The sequence below is a fragment of the Gambusia affinis genome, linkage group LG14 (assembly GCF_019740435.1).
Source record: "Gambusia affinis linkage group LG14, SWU_Gaff_1.0, whole genome shotgun sequence".
Taxonomy (NCBI): domain Eukaryota; kingdom Metazoa; phylum Chordata; class Actinopteri; order Cyprinodontiformes; family Poeciliidae; genus Gambusia; species Gambusia affinis.
The window spans coordinates 11,748,265-11,762,284 of NC_057881.1; the positions used below are offsets into that span (position 1 = coordinate 11,748,265).

At 36.1% G+C, this 14,020-nt stretch overlaps 1 protein-coding gene across 1 annotated transcript in view; it reads left to right on the forward strand.

Moving 5' to 3' along the window:
• Positions 1 to 14,020, forward strand: part of LOC122844081 (CUB and sushi domain-containing protein 3-like) — a 475,440-nt gene that overhangs the window by 427,139 nt on the left and 34,281 nt on the right. The window contains exons 46-53 of the mRNA XM_044139260.1: positions 332 to 412; positions 1,594 to 1,707; positions 1,806 to 1,994; positions 3,471 to 3,617; positions 5,310 to 5,498; positions 8,213 to 8,398; positions 8,554 to 8,748; positions 10,587 to 10,760. Of these exons, the coding sequence (XP_043995195.1) occupies positions 332 to 412; positions 1,594 to 1,707; positions 1,806 to 1,994; positions 3,471 to 3,617; positions 5,310 to 5,498; positions 8,213 to 8,398; positions 8,554 to 8,748; positions 10,587 to 10,760 (1,275 nt within the window). The remainder of the gene's footprint in view (positions 1 to 331; positions 413 to 1,593; positions 1,708 to 1,805; positions 1,995 to 3,470; positions 3,618 to 5,309; positions 5,499 to 8,212; positions 8,399 to 8,553; positions 8,749 to 10,586; positions 10,761 to 14,020) is intronic.

A 14,020-nucleotide genomic window follows, 5' to 3' on the forward strand; every position in this document is an offset into this window, starting at 1 on the left:
ACTGGCTGTGAAGTTAGTTTCTTTTTATGAGTCAAGGCAGTGCGGTATCTGTGAGGTTGCTCTGTTTTTGATTCTGTGCTTTGCTGACCTAACCACCCGAACCCAAAAAGTGAAGTTAAACTGTTGCTGCCATGATTAAAATTAAAACTGGTTGTTTTGGGTTATCACGTCACAGCTTTCTATATGTTTCCACTATATATAATATATATATTCCACTATATATATCTATATTTAAAATTAATCTTGGATATTTCTAATATTTCTCATATTTCTTACAAAGTCTTTCTCTCTTTGTTCTCTTTTCTCACCTGTGCTTTGTCTGTGCCCCAAGCCTACCAATTAAGAGTATGCCAGCCTCCCCCAGAAGTACCAAATGCTGACATGCTGATGGAGGATGGCGAGTTGGAGATAGGTGAGCTGTCTGTCTACTTGTCAAGTCTCTGGATGGGTCAATTTGACACTGGATGCAAACTAGAAAGTTATAACTTTCCAGTTATCCTAGTTCTCCGTACGAATTGTGTAACGTGCAGGGGAAAAAAGTTTAATTCCCCTAGTTGGGTACAGGGCCTTGCAAAACTATAATTAATCCCTTAAACCTTTTTTTCAGACATTGTCAAGTAACAACCACAGACTTCATCATTGTATTGGGTTTTCATACAAAAAAAACTTCTGTACAGTTTTATTTTTTTTATAGTCACTTTAATCCCAAGCCAGACAGGTCACGGATAAAGTCATGGAGACGTTTAACGCAGTACTGACTTATTAACAATGTCCTACGCTGTAAGCATCTCATGGATCACTGTTTGATTTGTTCTTCAAAAGTAGAAAGGAAGTGGCACAGCTGCTAAAAACAATTGATGGTCCACCTATACTGACAAGATGGGCAGGAAAAGCATTAACCTGGATGTCAGATACATAAAAAATATTTTGTTGTCAGAAACTCCTAAGAGTTTACTTTTTGTAAATATGGAAAAAGAAACTCTGGTAAAGAATATTGTACGGTAATTAAACATTTTTGCCAAATACTCCCATTTGTCTCCTAATTGGCTGTTTTAATATTTTATATACTAATTAAGGCACTTTTAGTATGAGCTGTGGTCGTCAGACTTTTTCTACATTCATAATCTTTTTCAGATTTAACATTCCAGCCTCTGGGTGAATCTGTCGAAACATCCACCCCTGTGCATGTCACATGTCATCACCAGTGCTCTCTGATGGAAATTAGCGTGTCACCATGTGAATTAATGCACTTTTCAAATTTCATGGATTCTAAATTTGAAAAGTGTGTTCATATATGGTATAAATAAACCTGGGGGGTTGAACTACTTTCATTCAGTTGTGCCATTTCTGCTTAACTATCCGAGTACTTTCCAAAATATGGTGTTTGTTTTCTGCCGATATGTAGTTTATATAGATATTTTTTAATAGTTTTACATTTCTACAGCTATAATGTCTTTTTATGATTCTGGTCATTTTTGGATTAGCATAATCAAGTTCTAAAATTTGCACAATTTTACACATTCCTGATTGTGTATTAATGAAAAAATCCAACTTTCCTCAAATTGATTTATTTATTTTTTGTTTGTTTTTCAGGTGACATCATCAGATATCGATGCCATCCTGGTTTCTCATTGGTTGGCAACGAAATTCTAACTTGTCGCTTGGGAGAGAGACTGCAGATGGATGCCCCTTCTCCTACATGCCAAGGTGAGAATTCAAACATTTCTAGCGGCTGATTTTTACAGCTTTCTAGGTAAAAGTGTGTTCTCACCTAACACTTCTTCACTAATTGTCCCCACTTTCAGTTCAATGCCCCGCTCACGATGTGCGATACGACTCCTCGGGTGTGATCCTGAGCCCAGGGTGGCCGGAGAGCTACCCGAACCTCCAGATGTGTTCCTGGAGCATTAATGTGGAAAAAGGATACAATGTTACCATAACCTTTGAGAGTTTCCACACAGAGAGGGAGTTTGATGTGCTAGAGATTTTTGATGGTAAACAAACTCTCCACACACCTCTACCCACAAACACTCAAGTATTTTAAGAAGAGTAGCATTGATAAGCTATGTTAAACAATGTCACTCTGTATAAATATATCAGTCTCATAATTTATCAAAAATTCATTGAAGGGATAGATTTTTTTTTCCCCCTTAAATTATTGTATCACTTTTAAAGGCAGGATAAATTTGAAGATAACAATTCATTAACCTTCAATCAAACTTGATTCAACTTTAATTAAAATGCAAAGATTGTAGGAAAATCCATCTGGAACCAGTAATCAATGTAATCAAGAATTCATTTTATTTTTAATCACACTACAGTCTACTTACGGATGATTTAATTAACCAAAAAGAGACGCAGAAACACATCTAAAGGACAAAGATGCCACAGCTAATTCTACTGTACAAACTGCTATTTTTTCCACTTAGAAGTGAAGTCTACGGTTGAAATTGAATCTTTGATGGAATTATGTATTTTCCAGGCACATAGTTCCATTTTACAGCACAATCAACTAACTATGTCACCTTCAGTTGTTATGAAAATGCTGTGTGTATCAAACATGATTGAAAAGAAATTTGACTTCTGAATTTGACGCCTTGAAATTAACCTCTGTCTCTTTAAGAAGCTCCTATTCTTTCAGAGACTTCACCTTCAGCATGTCATCACAGCAGTTCACCACCATGACGCAATTCTTAGCCGTTCTTAAGAGCATTGGTTTATGTTGTTTATATGATAAGCTTAGCATATGACATTTCCACCAGGTGTTTACTGATTCCTGCTGCTGGGCTGTGGTCGGAGCTGTGGGTGGAGCTGTGTGGGGAGGGATGAGCTGTGTGTAGGAAGCTCAGCTGGACTCTGCAGCGTTAGCCTAGTTCATGTTGTAAATAGGCTCTTTTCTGACTTTACTGGTCTGGTCGTAATTTGGCCTTGACGACATTGAAATTACCTTTTCGAATAATATCTGCAATTCATATCTTGTCAAGGAGGGGTGTTTTTGTTTGTCATCTGATGTATTTGTCCTTTAATCATTCTGTTCAACAAAAAGATTCATAAAATGGTTTATATTTCAAAGATTAACACATGAATAAATATTTAGTTTACTAATCATTAAGTCTTTCAATGCTTTGTAAACTTCCAAATGATTAAACTAAATTAATAAACACTCGGACAAAAAAGTCCTTTCAGCCGAACAAGAGAGTTCATTAAAACGTTCAGATCTTGGAGATTATGGGATACCAATTGCAATAATTGGAGGCTAATTTCCTGTTAGGTTATCATGGATAGATCCAAAGTCTAGCAAGGGCATTTTAAGGGGACTTGGAGGAAAGCAGTTAAATGAAATGAAAGACCAACTTTAATTTGTTTGTGTACCCAGCATGTTAATTAAGTTACATTAAATTGGAAAATATAAAGACACAAAGTGTCCAAATGATTTTCTCTGTGTTTACTTTGTCTCTTGTCTCACCTAGGTCCCACAACCAACAGTCCAACTCTGGCAACGCTGAGCGGAGACCTGCCAACACCCTTTAACATCACAACCTCCGGTCATCAGTTTCTAGTCCGCTGGTCCTCAGATCACGGCACCAACAAGAAAGGCTTCAAAATTCGCTATGTTGGTGAGTACCAAAGTATGTATCCCAACTTTACTTTACTACTATTTCATATTATAATGCATGGAGAGCGAGTCAGACAGAAGGACTAAAAATGCAATTTTTATCTTCTAATCAGTGACAAAAATTAAAATATGAAGATATTTTAAGAAATTTGGTTCCCCAATACACTTTATTAGTTTAACTCATCTACATGTTGTTAGACTTCTGTCTGCCTCATAAAGCAGTTTACCGACTTGCCTGATGGGTTAGTCCTCAAGTTGTATCCGTCTGACAAAAGAACTTGATAAGTACAGATGGTGTTTTACTAGAACTTTACATGTGAACAATCTAGCACCTGGTCGTGCTGAGTACAACTTCACGCCGCTGGGTAATGAGGCATGAGTGCTCTATTCAAGGACATTTTTGACAGTTAAAGAGCAAAAGACAGTTTTACCTGTTCACAGTTTGCTTGTTCACTCCACAGCCTCCAGTCAGGGAGGCTGTTTCTTTAACCTTTAAAGCACCGCTGCTCTGTATGATGAATTACAAGCCTCTCAAGATTCTTGGTAACCTTCTTTGGCTGGACGTGATTAATGTGAGCATTGACGAGAGGTGTTAAGCATGTGTTGTACTTAAAAACACAGACATACTACGACAATTTCTTTGACCTGCAAAATCAGGCCAATGACAGAACATTTCTTGCCATCATAGATTGTATTTAAAGGAGAAAATGTGGGACAAGTTTGCATACTATTTCCCAGTAACTTAAAGTCCATAGATGAGATATTTTGTACATGATTTCCTCTAATAAACTTTCAAAAGGGAAAAGCTGATTTTAGCCAATTATGAGTTCTCTTAAACAGTTGTATATAACAAGAAAGTACATTTTCAACATTTTACAACATAGACAATCCTTCTTTTTCCTGCTTTTGTGTTTTTTTTTTCACTTTTTATTCATACTGAGTTGTTTTCCCACAGTGAGAACTGTCACACTAAAGAGTGATTTTTGTTTTTGCAATGGGTAATTCTAGTCACTATGGGTTAGAAGACTACTGCAGCAAAAGACATCTTCATTCTTCTTCATAATGATTGAGCTTTCGAAACAAACAAAAAAAATCCCCCCCCAAAAAAACTATATGCATTTCGTGAAACATTCAGGTATCACAATAAAGCAAAAAGTTCTAAATAAATGTAAGGCAGCAAAAGACGTTTTAAAAACTCTACATTTTTATTTACTCTTAGTAGATATCCTTGTCATTGGCCATAAAACAGAGGAAATTCTACTGATTCTTTATTAAAATTAATAATGCTTATTATGAGATTATGTCATCATTTTTCTTATATTCACTAATGACTTCTGAGTCCAACATAGTGTTTATCATAGGCACTCTTAACAGTCTTATCATAAGGCTTTCTTAATAAAGAGTCTTTAGTTTTCTGTTTAAGGAATTTTTTAAAGATTTTTTCAAAATGTACAATAATTCGTCTTATTGCGATCACAATTAAATGTTATTACTTGTCCTCTAACAGGTTTTTGTACAGTTATTTTATACACTTGGAGTTGTTCCCAACACAGTAGTAGTTGGTTAGTACTGGTTTTACCCTTTCATGGTTCAAGTAAAGATTGACGAATAAATCAATTTGTGCTTTACTGTCTGCAAGCCCTTTTGTTTCATAGAATTTACATTGTTTTTCTAAATGTTTGTTCCACCGCAGCCCTGTACTGCTCCACGCCAGACTCGCCCCTCCACGGCTCCATATCGTCTCAGACAGGCGGTCATGTTAACAGCGTGGTGCGCTGGGCTTGTGACCGCGGTTACCATCTTATAGGCAATGGCACGGCGACTTGCCGCCGTACGTCGCAGGGCTACCACGCCTGGGACTCTCCTGTGCCTGGTTGTCAAGGTATGCGAAAATGTGTTTGTGGTTAAAGCAATTAAAACAAAATATAGTTTATAATCGCATTAGTGGCGTAGGATGAAAAAATAAGTGCTTTAAGCAATGATGAATTTTATTAAGACGTGTTGTTTTGTTGCTGCTCTGATTTAGGAGATATTGTGTTCTTTCATTAATAGTAAATGTTCTGCTTTGTTTCATACAATTTCCTTTCTATTTTTGTTTAAATTAAATCTTGTTTCCTTGCTATGTTTTGTCCAGCTTTGTTGTGTCACAACTGAGCTGGAGAAAACTACCACGAAAGCTTAATCAGGGACTGTTATAAAATTTATATGGGCTGAGAGAATCAGAGGAGGATATTAGATGAGGTGTGAGATTACATGCTGTAATTTGCCATCCACTTCATGTTGTCTTGTTATCTACAAACTGATAAAGCACCCGGCGAAAATACATTTATTTAGAAGAGAAATTTAACAGTGAAGTTTATTGTTATCTTTTCTTGTACCTAATGGATGTCAAAATGATAAAGCTACAAAAACACAGATTTATCTCAAATAAAACTATAAATGGAAGAAAAGTATTCCTTTCTTTCCATATTCACCTTTTTCATTGCATTCCAGATTTTGCAAAGGAATGTTGAAGCCTTATTGCAATTCCTTAAATAACACATACATGAGAAAATAGATTTATTTTTGTCAAAGCTGTGTAATATGATGGTGCTGATAATAAAGGAGAACTCTCAATTGTGTATTTTTAGATAGAAGGCTCCATTTTGAGAGAGCTGTTTTACAGAATTGTATCCAGTTCTGCTCAAACGTTTCATGTCCAGTTGTTGTCTGTCAGAATAGCTTCATTTGAGATGTTCTGTTTAGCCCAGTATCGATGCAACAGAGAAAGACAAATAATTTTAATTTCAAAAATATGATTTATACTTTGTGGCAGTTTGTTACCAGAAAAAAAACAGTCATCTCTTTTCGCCAAATTAATAACAAGTAATATTATTGTTTATAAAAAAAATAAGCTGTTTTGAAATACTGTTTATCTGATTAGACACAAGAAATTTACAGTTGGTAAATTTTGCAAAACTAAAAATCAGATGTTTACTTTGTGACACTTGGTTACCAGAAAATGCGCTCGTCTCTTAGCAACAAATTCACAACAAATATTGTCATTGTTCAAAAGACATAAGATTTCTTCTGTGTTTTTGAAATACTACTTATCTTATACTAATTGACAGGACTTGTGCAGTTGGTGAATTTTTCAGAAAAGTGAAAACATTTATTTTTTGGTCATTGATGGTGAATGTATTGTAAAACAAATATTCAGCACAAAAGCAAAAATCTGATTTATACTTTGTGGCAGTTAGTTACTAGAAAAAAAAACGCTCATCTCTCGACACCAAATTAATTATTGTTTATGAAACATGAGCTGTTTTAAAACACTGCTTGGACACAGGAAATTTCTGGTTGGTAGATTTTGCAAAAGTAAAAATCAGATGCTTACTTCGGGCACTTGGTTACCAGAAAACGTGCTCATCTCTTAGCAACAGATTAGCAACAAATATTGTTATTGTTCAAAAAACATAAGATTTATTTTGCTCTTTTGAAATATTTTGAAATTATCTTATACTACTTACTACTTAAGAATTGTATACTTGTCTGTAGTAAGTGTTCCACCAAGGTTCCAGTTAGATCCTAACTGGAACCCCTCCTCTGTACTAACTGAGTATTCTGCCATCTCTGCAGTTCTCTTTTTCTATGGCAATTAATCCTCTATGAAACTGTCATGCGTGAGTGAGGCACAGAGGGGGGAGGCAAAAATTCGCAAGGCATTTCAATGCTCTCCTATGCTTTGCTATGGCAGGCCCCAAAATGTGCTTTGACACTTTCAGCTCAACCAAAGTTTCCAACTGCCCACAAATATTTAGCTAGTTGCTCACAATGTCAAGAGGATAGTTTGTTGGGGTCAAAGTGGAGTTTTTAAATGCAAGAACTCTGCAAACGTTCAATCGTGGTGGTTGTAGCCTCCTCATAAGGCATCAAACAAAGTGTAGGAAGTTTTGAAGACTGATAACTCCCTCCATGTTCTACAACTACATCTAACTTCATTTAAATCGATAGAAAGTGAAAACCTGAAGAGTATTATATCTTCCAACAAGACATACATCAAAGATGGTTTTGTAATGAATGAATTAGAATAAAATCAAGACTCTGGAATGGACCCAACATTGACATCATTAAAAATACATCTAATACTTTTAAAAGCTGAATTTTTACCAAGAAACCAACCAGTTTGAATGAACTATATTTCTTTATTAAATGCATGGGGCTGAAATCCAATTGAAACGTTTAAACAAAAATCTTCTTGTCAAGTTGAAACATACTAAGGCACATTTACTTAAATATTAGTGAGGGTGTGTTAGCCTACATCATTTTATCTGAGTGGATGTCAGTATATAACATCTTTAAACTTTTGTACCCAGTTCTTAATTTTAAAACTCATTGGAGTTGTGTGTTATTGCTCCACCTCTAAAATTGAATGATTCAAAAAAATACATTTTCACAGAAATAAATATGACATTAACAACTTTGATGAGAAGCTACAAAACACTGCCTGGAATGGTGTGTTTTGTGCGACTCTTTCTTTTTTTAACGTCCACAAATAAAACAGGGCACAGAAGGCGTTTGGACCTTCTCAATCAGTGTATCCCTCTCCTTCCGTAGCCGTCTCCTGCGGGCCACCTAAGGCACCAATAAATGGTGGAGTGCTAACTGCTGACTACTCTGTGGGAACAAGAGTTTCTTACTTCTGCAACGACGGATACAGACTATCCAGTAAAGAACTGACATCAGCCATCTGTCAGCCTGACGGAACATGGAGCAACCATAACAAGATACCGAGATGTTCTGGTTAGTGACATGCACATCCTGGCACCAGGCTGTGCAACATACGGCCCAAATCTCAATATGTCTTGATTTTGATGCAAAAGTACAAAAAGCAATATTATTGGGTTTTCCCAAAGTAAGTAGGTCTAATAAGGCTTTGTTTTCTCCTGTCTGTGTAGTGGTAGTCTGTCCCAGCATTGGGTCGTTTTCTCTGGAGCACGGCCGCTGGAGGATTGTTAATGGCTCGCACTACGAGTACAGAACTCGCATCGTATTCACCTGTGATCCAGGGTACTACCGGTTAGGCCCCGCCCACATCCAGTGTCTAGCCAATGGAGTGTGGAGCTGGAAGAACGAGAGGCCGCACTGCCAGAGTGAGTAGCAAAGATGTAATAATAAAGGAGTAAACAGTGTTTGCAGGTTTTCCAGAGGATAACTTTTTCTTCTTATTTATTTGTTGTCTATTTTCTGGAGGATGTAAACACAGCTGTAACGTCCTTCTCCATGTATTTCTCCTCATTTTGCCAAACGCCTCTAATTAAGCTTTAGATATCAAAGATTTGGATGACAATTGTGCATTTCCAGCAAAATGCACAGCCAACAAACATACCCAACGCACATACATAGTAGCTGTTCTACCACACACTCCAAGACGATCTAAAAATGCTTTAGAAGAAAGCAAGTACGTCCACCATCATCACAGCGTTTGTGTAGAAACATCTAAAATAAAACGATTCACTTCCACTTGTCGGGGAAATTGCAGGGGTTTTCATCTTGCATCCATAATTATTCTTCCATTTATGCTATTCATACATTATATATTATCAAAAACTTCAGTGAATCGCAAATGTAATGTCCAATACAAGAGACAGACTGGAAATGCAATCATACTTTAAACTAAAAACCATAAGTAACTGCAATGCAAAGGAATTTAAATAGAAATCTTTCCATACTATCCTCTCTTTTTTTCTTCATGGGTTATTAATAAATGTGTTGATCAGAGTTTCACCAGCTGATTATTCAGCTTTTTTCTTTGAGGTCAGATTTGTTATGGGAAAACAAATTTTCTTTCAGACATATAAAGCAAATACAAACTCATTTGTTTAAACACTTAATTTAATAAATATTGAATCATCAAAAAATAAATAAACTTGTCTGCACAATCCTTGATAGAATAATGCAAGGAATCATAAAAGGAGGGATTACTGCAAGCCAACAGTTTTACTAACTGCATCACCATGTATAGCCACCAAACATCACATTTATTAGATTTTTGCTAAACTCAGAACAGTCAGTTTCTAGTTGTAAAGAATTTAATGGGTCAGAAAAATCATATTTTTCTGTGTTTCTCCTGACAATAACTGCTTAGAGCCAGTCAAGGGAAAATATAATGATTTTGAACTCTGGCTTATTGATTGCTGCATTGCTAAAACTCCTGTCACAATCCTTCAAATCTGCCTTGTGCATCTAGCATAGGTGAGGAAATGTGGCTGTAAGTAACTAACATCAGATTTCTTTGCATCTGATGCTTTAGTGAATGCTGTTGGACATCCAGCTAAGAAAATAGATGGTGGCATGACAATAGAAATGTTATATTATTAAAAGAGGATTGTGAATTTTTGCAGAATAGTGAAGTTTTTGCAGAGCTGTATGTTACCTGAACCATGAACATGTTACCCATATAACACGTTGTACCCAGTTTCTCATTTTCTGCGTAATGGTAGAGCCAGAAGCTTCATGACAGCTAGAATCAAAACTTGACTTACACATAAACCCATCTGACAGTTCTGTCATAAAAAAATAGTCATTTTATATCGACTGTCATGTTTAAATTCTTTTTTTTTTTCTTCTTTCATCAAATTTGGTGTTATCCAAAGATGACAGAGTCACCATACAAGGTTAAACTTTCATCCTTTCAATCCATAATTTAACCTGGGAGAGTTGACATTTTTAGCTGTGGATCACCGTTATTTTTATTCAAAGTATTCAGTGGCACTTCTCCACTTGCTGTTATTTTCTTCACTGGGCACTTTGCTATTGGAGAAGGAGAAAAACAGCAGAACCAAACTTGCCTGCTGCGCATCTTGTTAAGATGGCAGCACTTCTTGCCGAAACTGAAATGAGGTCATGCAGCTTCTCAAATTAACCCGGTGCTAAAGTGGCTAGCAGCTGATTATTAATATTATTGTCTGTGTCCAACCATCTTTCGCAGTTATCTCATGTGGTGACCTGCCATCGCCTCACAATGGAAAGAAGATTGGTACTCAGACGACATTTGGCGCTACGGCCATCTTCACGTGCGATGTTGGCTTCATGTTGGTGGGGTCAGCTGTCAGAGAGTGCTTGTCATCTGGGCTTTGGAGTGGAACGGAAACAAAGTGTTTAGGTGAGTAATTGTGAAAGTAAATTGAAAAATTTTTTTTGTAGAATTTTACGGTACACCTAGAGTAACATATTTTAGCAAATCAGTAATTTTATGATTTTTATCCAAAGCTTGTGATGGATAAAGAACACTGCTTCAACCACACCCACAAACATACTTTTTGATGGAGTATTGTACATAAAAAATTTATTTCACATTTACGTAAGAAGAACATTAGATATGATCTGATGTTGAAAAGTCACACATTTGCAAGAGAAAAAATACAATATTCCATGCCTAATAAATCTAAATTGAAATATTTTATTATTTATTTACTTATTTTTACTTGGCCCTTTCACTCCGTCGTGCAAACAACTTGAACTTTTTCTCAGATTTTCATTTCAACATATTCGAACAATTTAGTCAATTTTTTAAAAGCAGTTGGTTGCATTGGATTTCATTTTGCGGTATTAGAATAAAGTTTAGTAAAAAAAAATACAAATTCATGCCACACCTTTCGGATTTCTATTTGTAAAATAACTGGGGGGGGGGAAACATATGTGACTACACACCACTTTGTGTTGGCTTATCGCATGAAATCCCACTAAAATCCATTAAGATTTTTTGACTGTAATGCGACAAACGCTAAAAGGATCCCCTGGGTAAAAATACTTTTGTGAGTGTCTGTATCAAGAAACACCATTAGATTGAAAGCTAGGAAGATGTGATTTTTCCATGTCAATCTAATGAGGACGGGTATCAAAGGAAGGGTCCTGCCCTACACCTCATGTCTGGCCTCGCAGCTGCTCCCCTCTGACCTTGTCCACCTCGTGAACAACACCATCTTGGCTGAGCTTCGGCTTCACTCTGAGTTAATTTAGAGCTTCATTTTTTATATATGATTCCCACAGAAACTGTATCTTTCTTCTGCCAGCGTGCCAGCCGGGGGTAACACGTGTTATGACAGGGAGCTGTCATTTTATGGTGAAGCCTCAGCAGGAGGAAGGCTTGCAGGAATACATCACAAGCTAAGGGGAGCAGGATTTAAATACAAATACTGTAAAGCTTCATTTGAAATGATGTCGGGCCGTAATTTAATCAACAACAAAAAATAAATAAATAGACATTTATGCTACAGACCGTCACAGCTCAAGTCTCTGGTCATGTTTCAAGCTTTTGTTTTATTTCTCTATTTTCCATTCTTGTCAAGTTTCAGTCATTGCTGTTTTTTTTTTCTCTTCCTTCTGTATCAGGTTACACTTAGCTTTGATGGCTTGTTGTTGTTATTGTTGCCATACTTTCTACAATAGATGTCCTCAGTTGTCCTTGTTCTATCTCCCCAATTCACCATCTGCTCCATATTCCCAGCAAGCTTACCTGTCTCCACTTAACAATCACCTCTCTTAGTCATTTGTCAGCTTCTTTGTTTATTTCATGCCCTGTTGGCTCAGTTGGCACAGTTTATTTTCCTTTTGAACATGGGACTTTTTTTTTAAGCCTTTTAGATCATGAGTGCTCCAGAGTACCTAGATATGGAGTAAGCTCCAACATCTAATGACACTAATAGGACATTCAGTCAGTCATCTTGGTGTTCTAAAAATTAGAAAATATACTTTTATTATCCATTAGTTGTACTTAGAATGGACCATTTTCTTTAGTGTGCAGCAAATAAGGTTCACACAAATAAGTACTGAAATTCACCAAATATCTGACTAAAACAAAGTTAAACCTTCCTAATTTCTTCCAACAAGAGTCAGTGCCTTTAGAAATGTAGTCTAGCTGGATTTGGACAGAACGTTTGCCATCCACAACTGTACCAAGCTTTTTAAAGTAGGCTACGTGTTCCACTTCCTGATCCTTTCCACTTTTACTTAAGGTCAAGATAGCTGCTGTCAAACCAGTGATGGGATGGTCGACACACTGACAGTGGACAGGGTTGTTAACATCATATGACGAAATATAACACTTTTTTTCTTTTATGGTAATATCACAGTAGAAAAAGAAACTTGTGTCAAGTTGGACTGACACTACTACTAAGTTTAGCAAATTAAAACATGAACAAAACATAAATATATTGACTGAATTAACTGCAAATGTTCTAAATTACATGAACATATTATTTTTTTAAAGTATTTGAAATAATAATTCTTTGCTTTTTCTATTTGTAGTAAAAATTATGTCATACATTTTTTTCCACATTTTCTCTGTATTTTTGTATGTATTTTTTCTGTAATGTTATCTCATCCTACAAATGCCTGTATGTAATTTAGCCAAAAAAAAAAAAGAAAACCTACTCTCTACCAATTTATCTTGTTAGGTCTCAAACTGTCATATCATTCACCCTATTATATATCAATACCATTGTTGTGACTTTAGTCTCGACAGATATTCAAGCTAAAATCTGCAAAACATGTCATAAGCGCATTTAATATATGCTATTTATTGCTAGCACTAAGTGATCCTTCGAAGTAAACAAATAAGACTTTAATAAACCATTGTGGCTTCAGGCCAATAATTGATTCCCTTTTTGTCTGTGTTCACGTGTTTACAACATATTCAGAAAAAGTCCAATTTGTGTCCCCCAAAGGAGTGTCCTTTAACTCAAGTAATCAACACCTCAAACACAATGTCAGATGACAAAGTTAATATGATGCAACCTTTTTCTCTTCTTGTTCTGTTCCACCTCCCTGGCCGTGTTTAAATCGTTAGCTTTCGCTGACGTCGGAGTTGCAGTGAAGGTTTTATCTACTGTAAAGAATAAAATCAATACTCAATCCAAAAAAAATATCTGTGAGCAGAAAAATACACGTTCCCTTCTGACTTTGTGAAATGGCTTTTAAGTGGCTCATGGTAGCGCTGCACATCAATCAGACCTGTGCGAATGAATCTTTTCGTGGAGTAAATAGAAGCTCCAAAATCATCTGGTCCCTTTAAATGTCTTCATTTGAAAGTTGCAGATGAATGAGTTGAACTAAAATGTAACGAAGTTTGATCACGTTTGTAGCAAAAAGTATTTGCGTCTTGTTTTGGATTCTTTGACACACTTCTTCCAGATCTTTATTTTCTAAAGTGACTGGCCTTCAGGATACACTATGCTGTTATATGAGACAAAAACCCAGAAAAGCACAAAAAAGATAAAAATTTTATAGTTGCTTAGTTTATCAAAGAAAAAGCTGCCCTAACCAACCTGGTTCTATTTGCCCTGCTTTCAAAGTCTTGAATTGACGGGGAACCGCCATATTTTTGGAAAGCAGAGTTCAGTATCGATAGCAGACCCGTAGAAT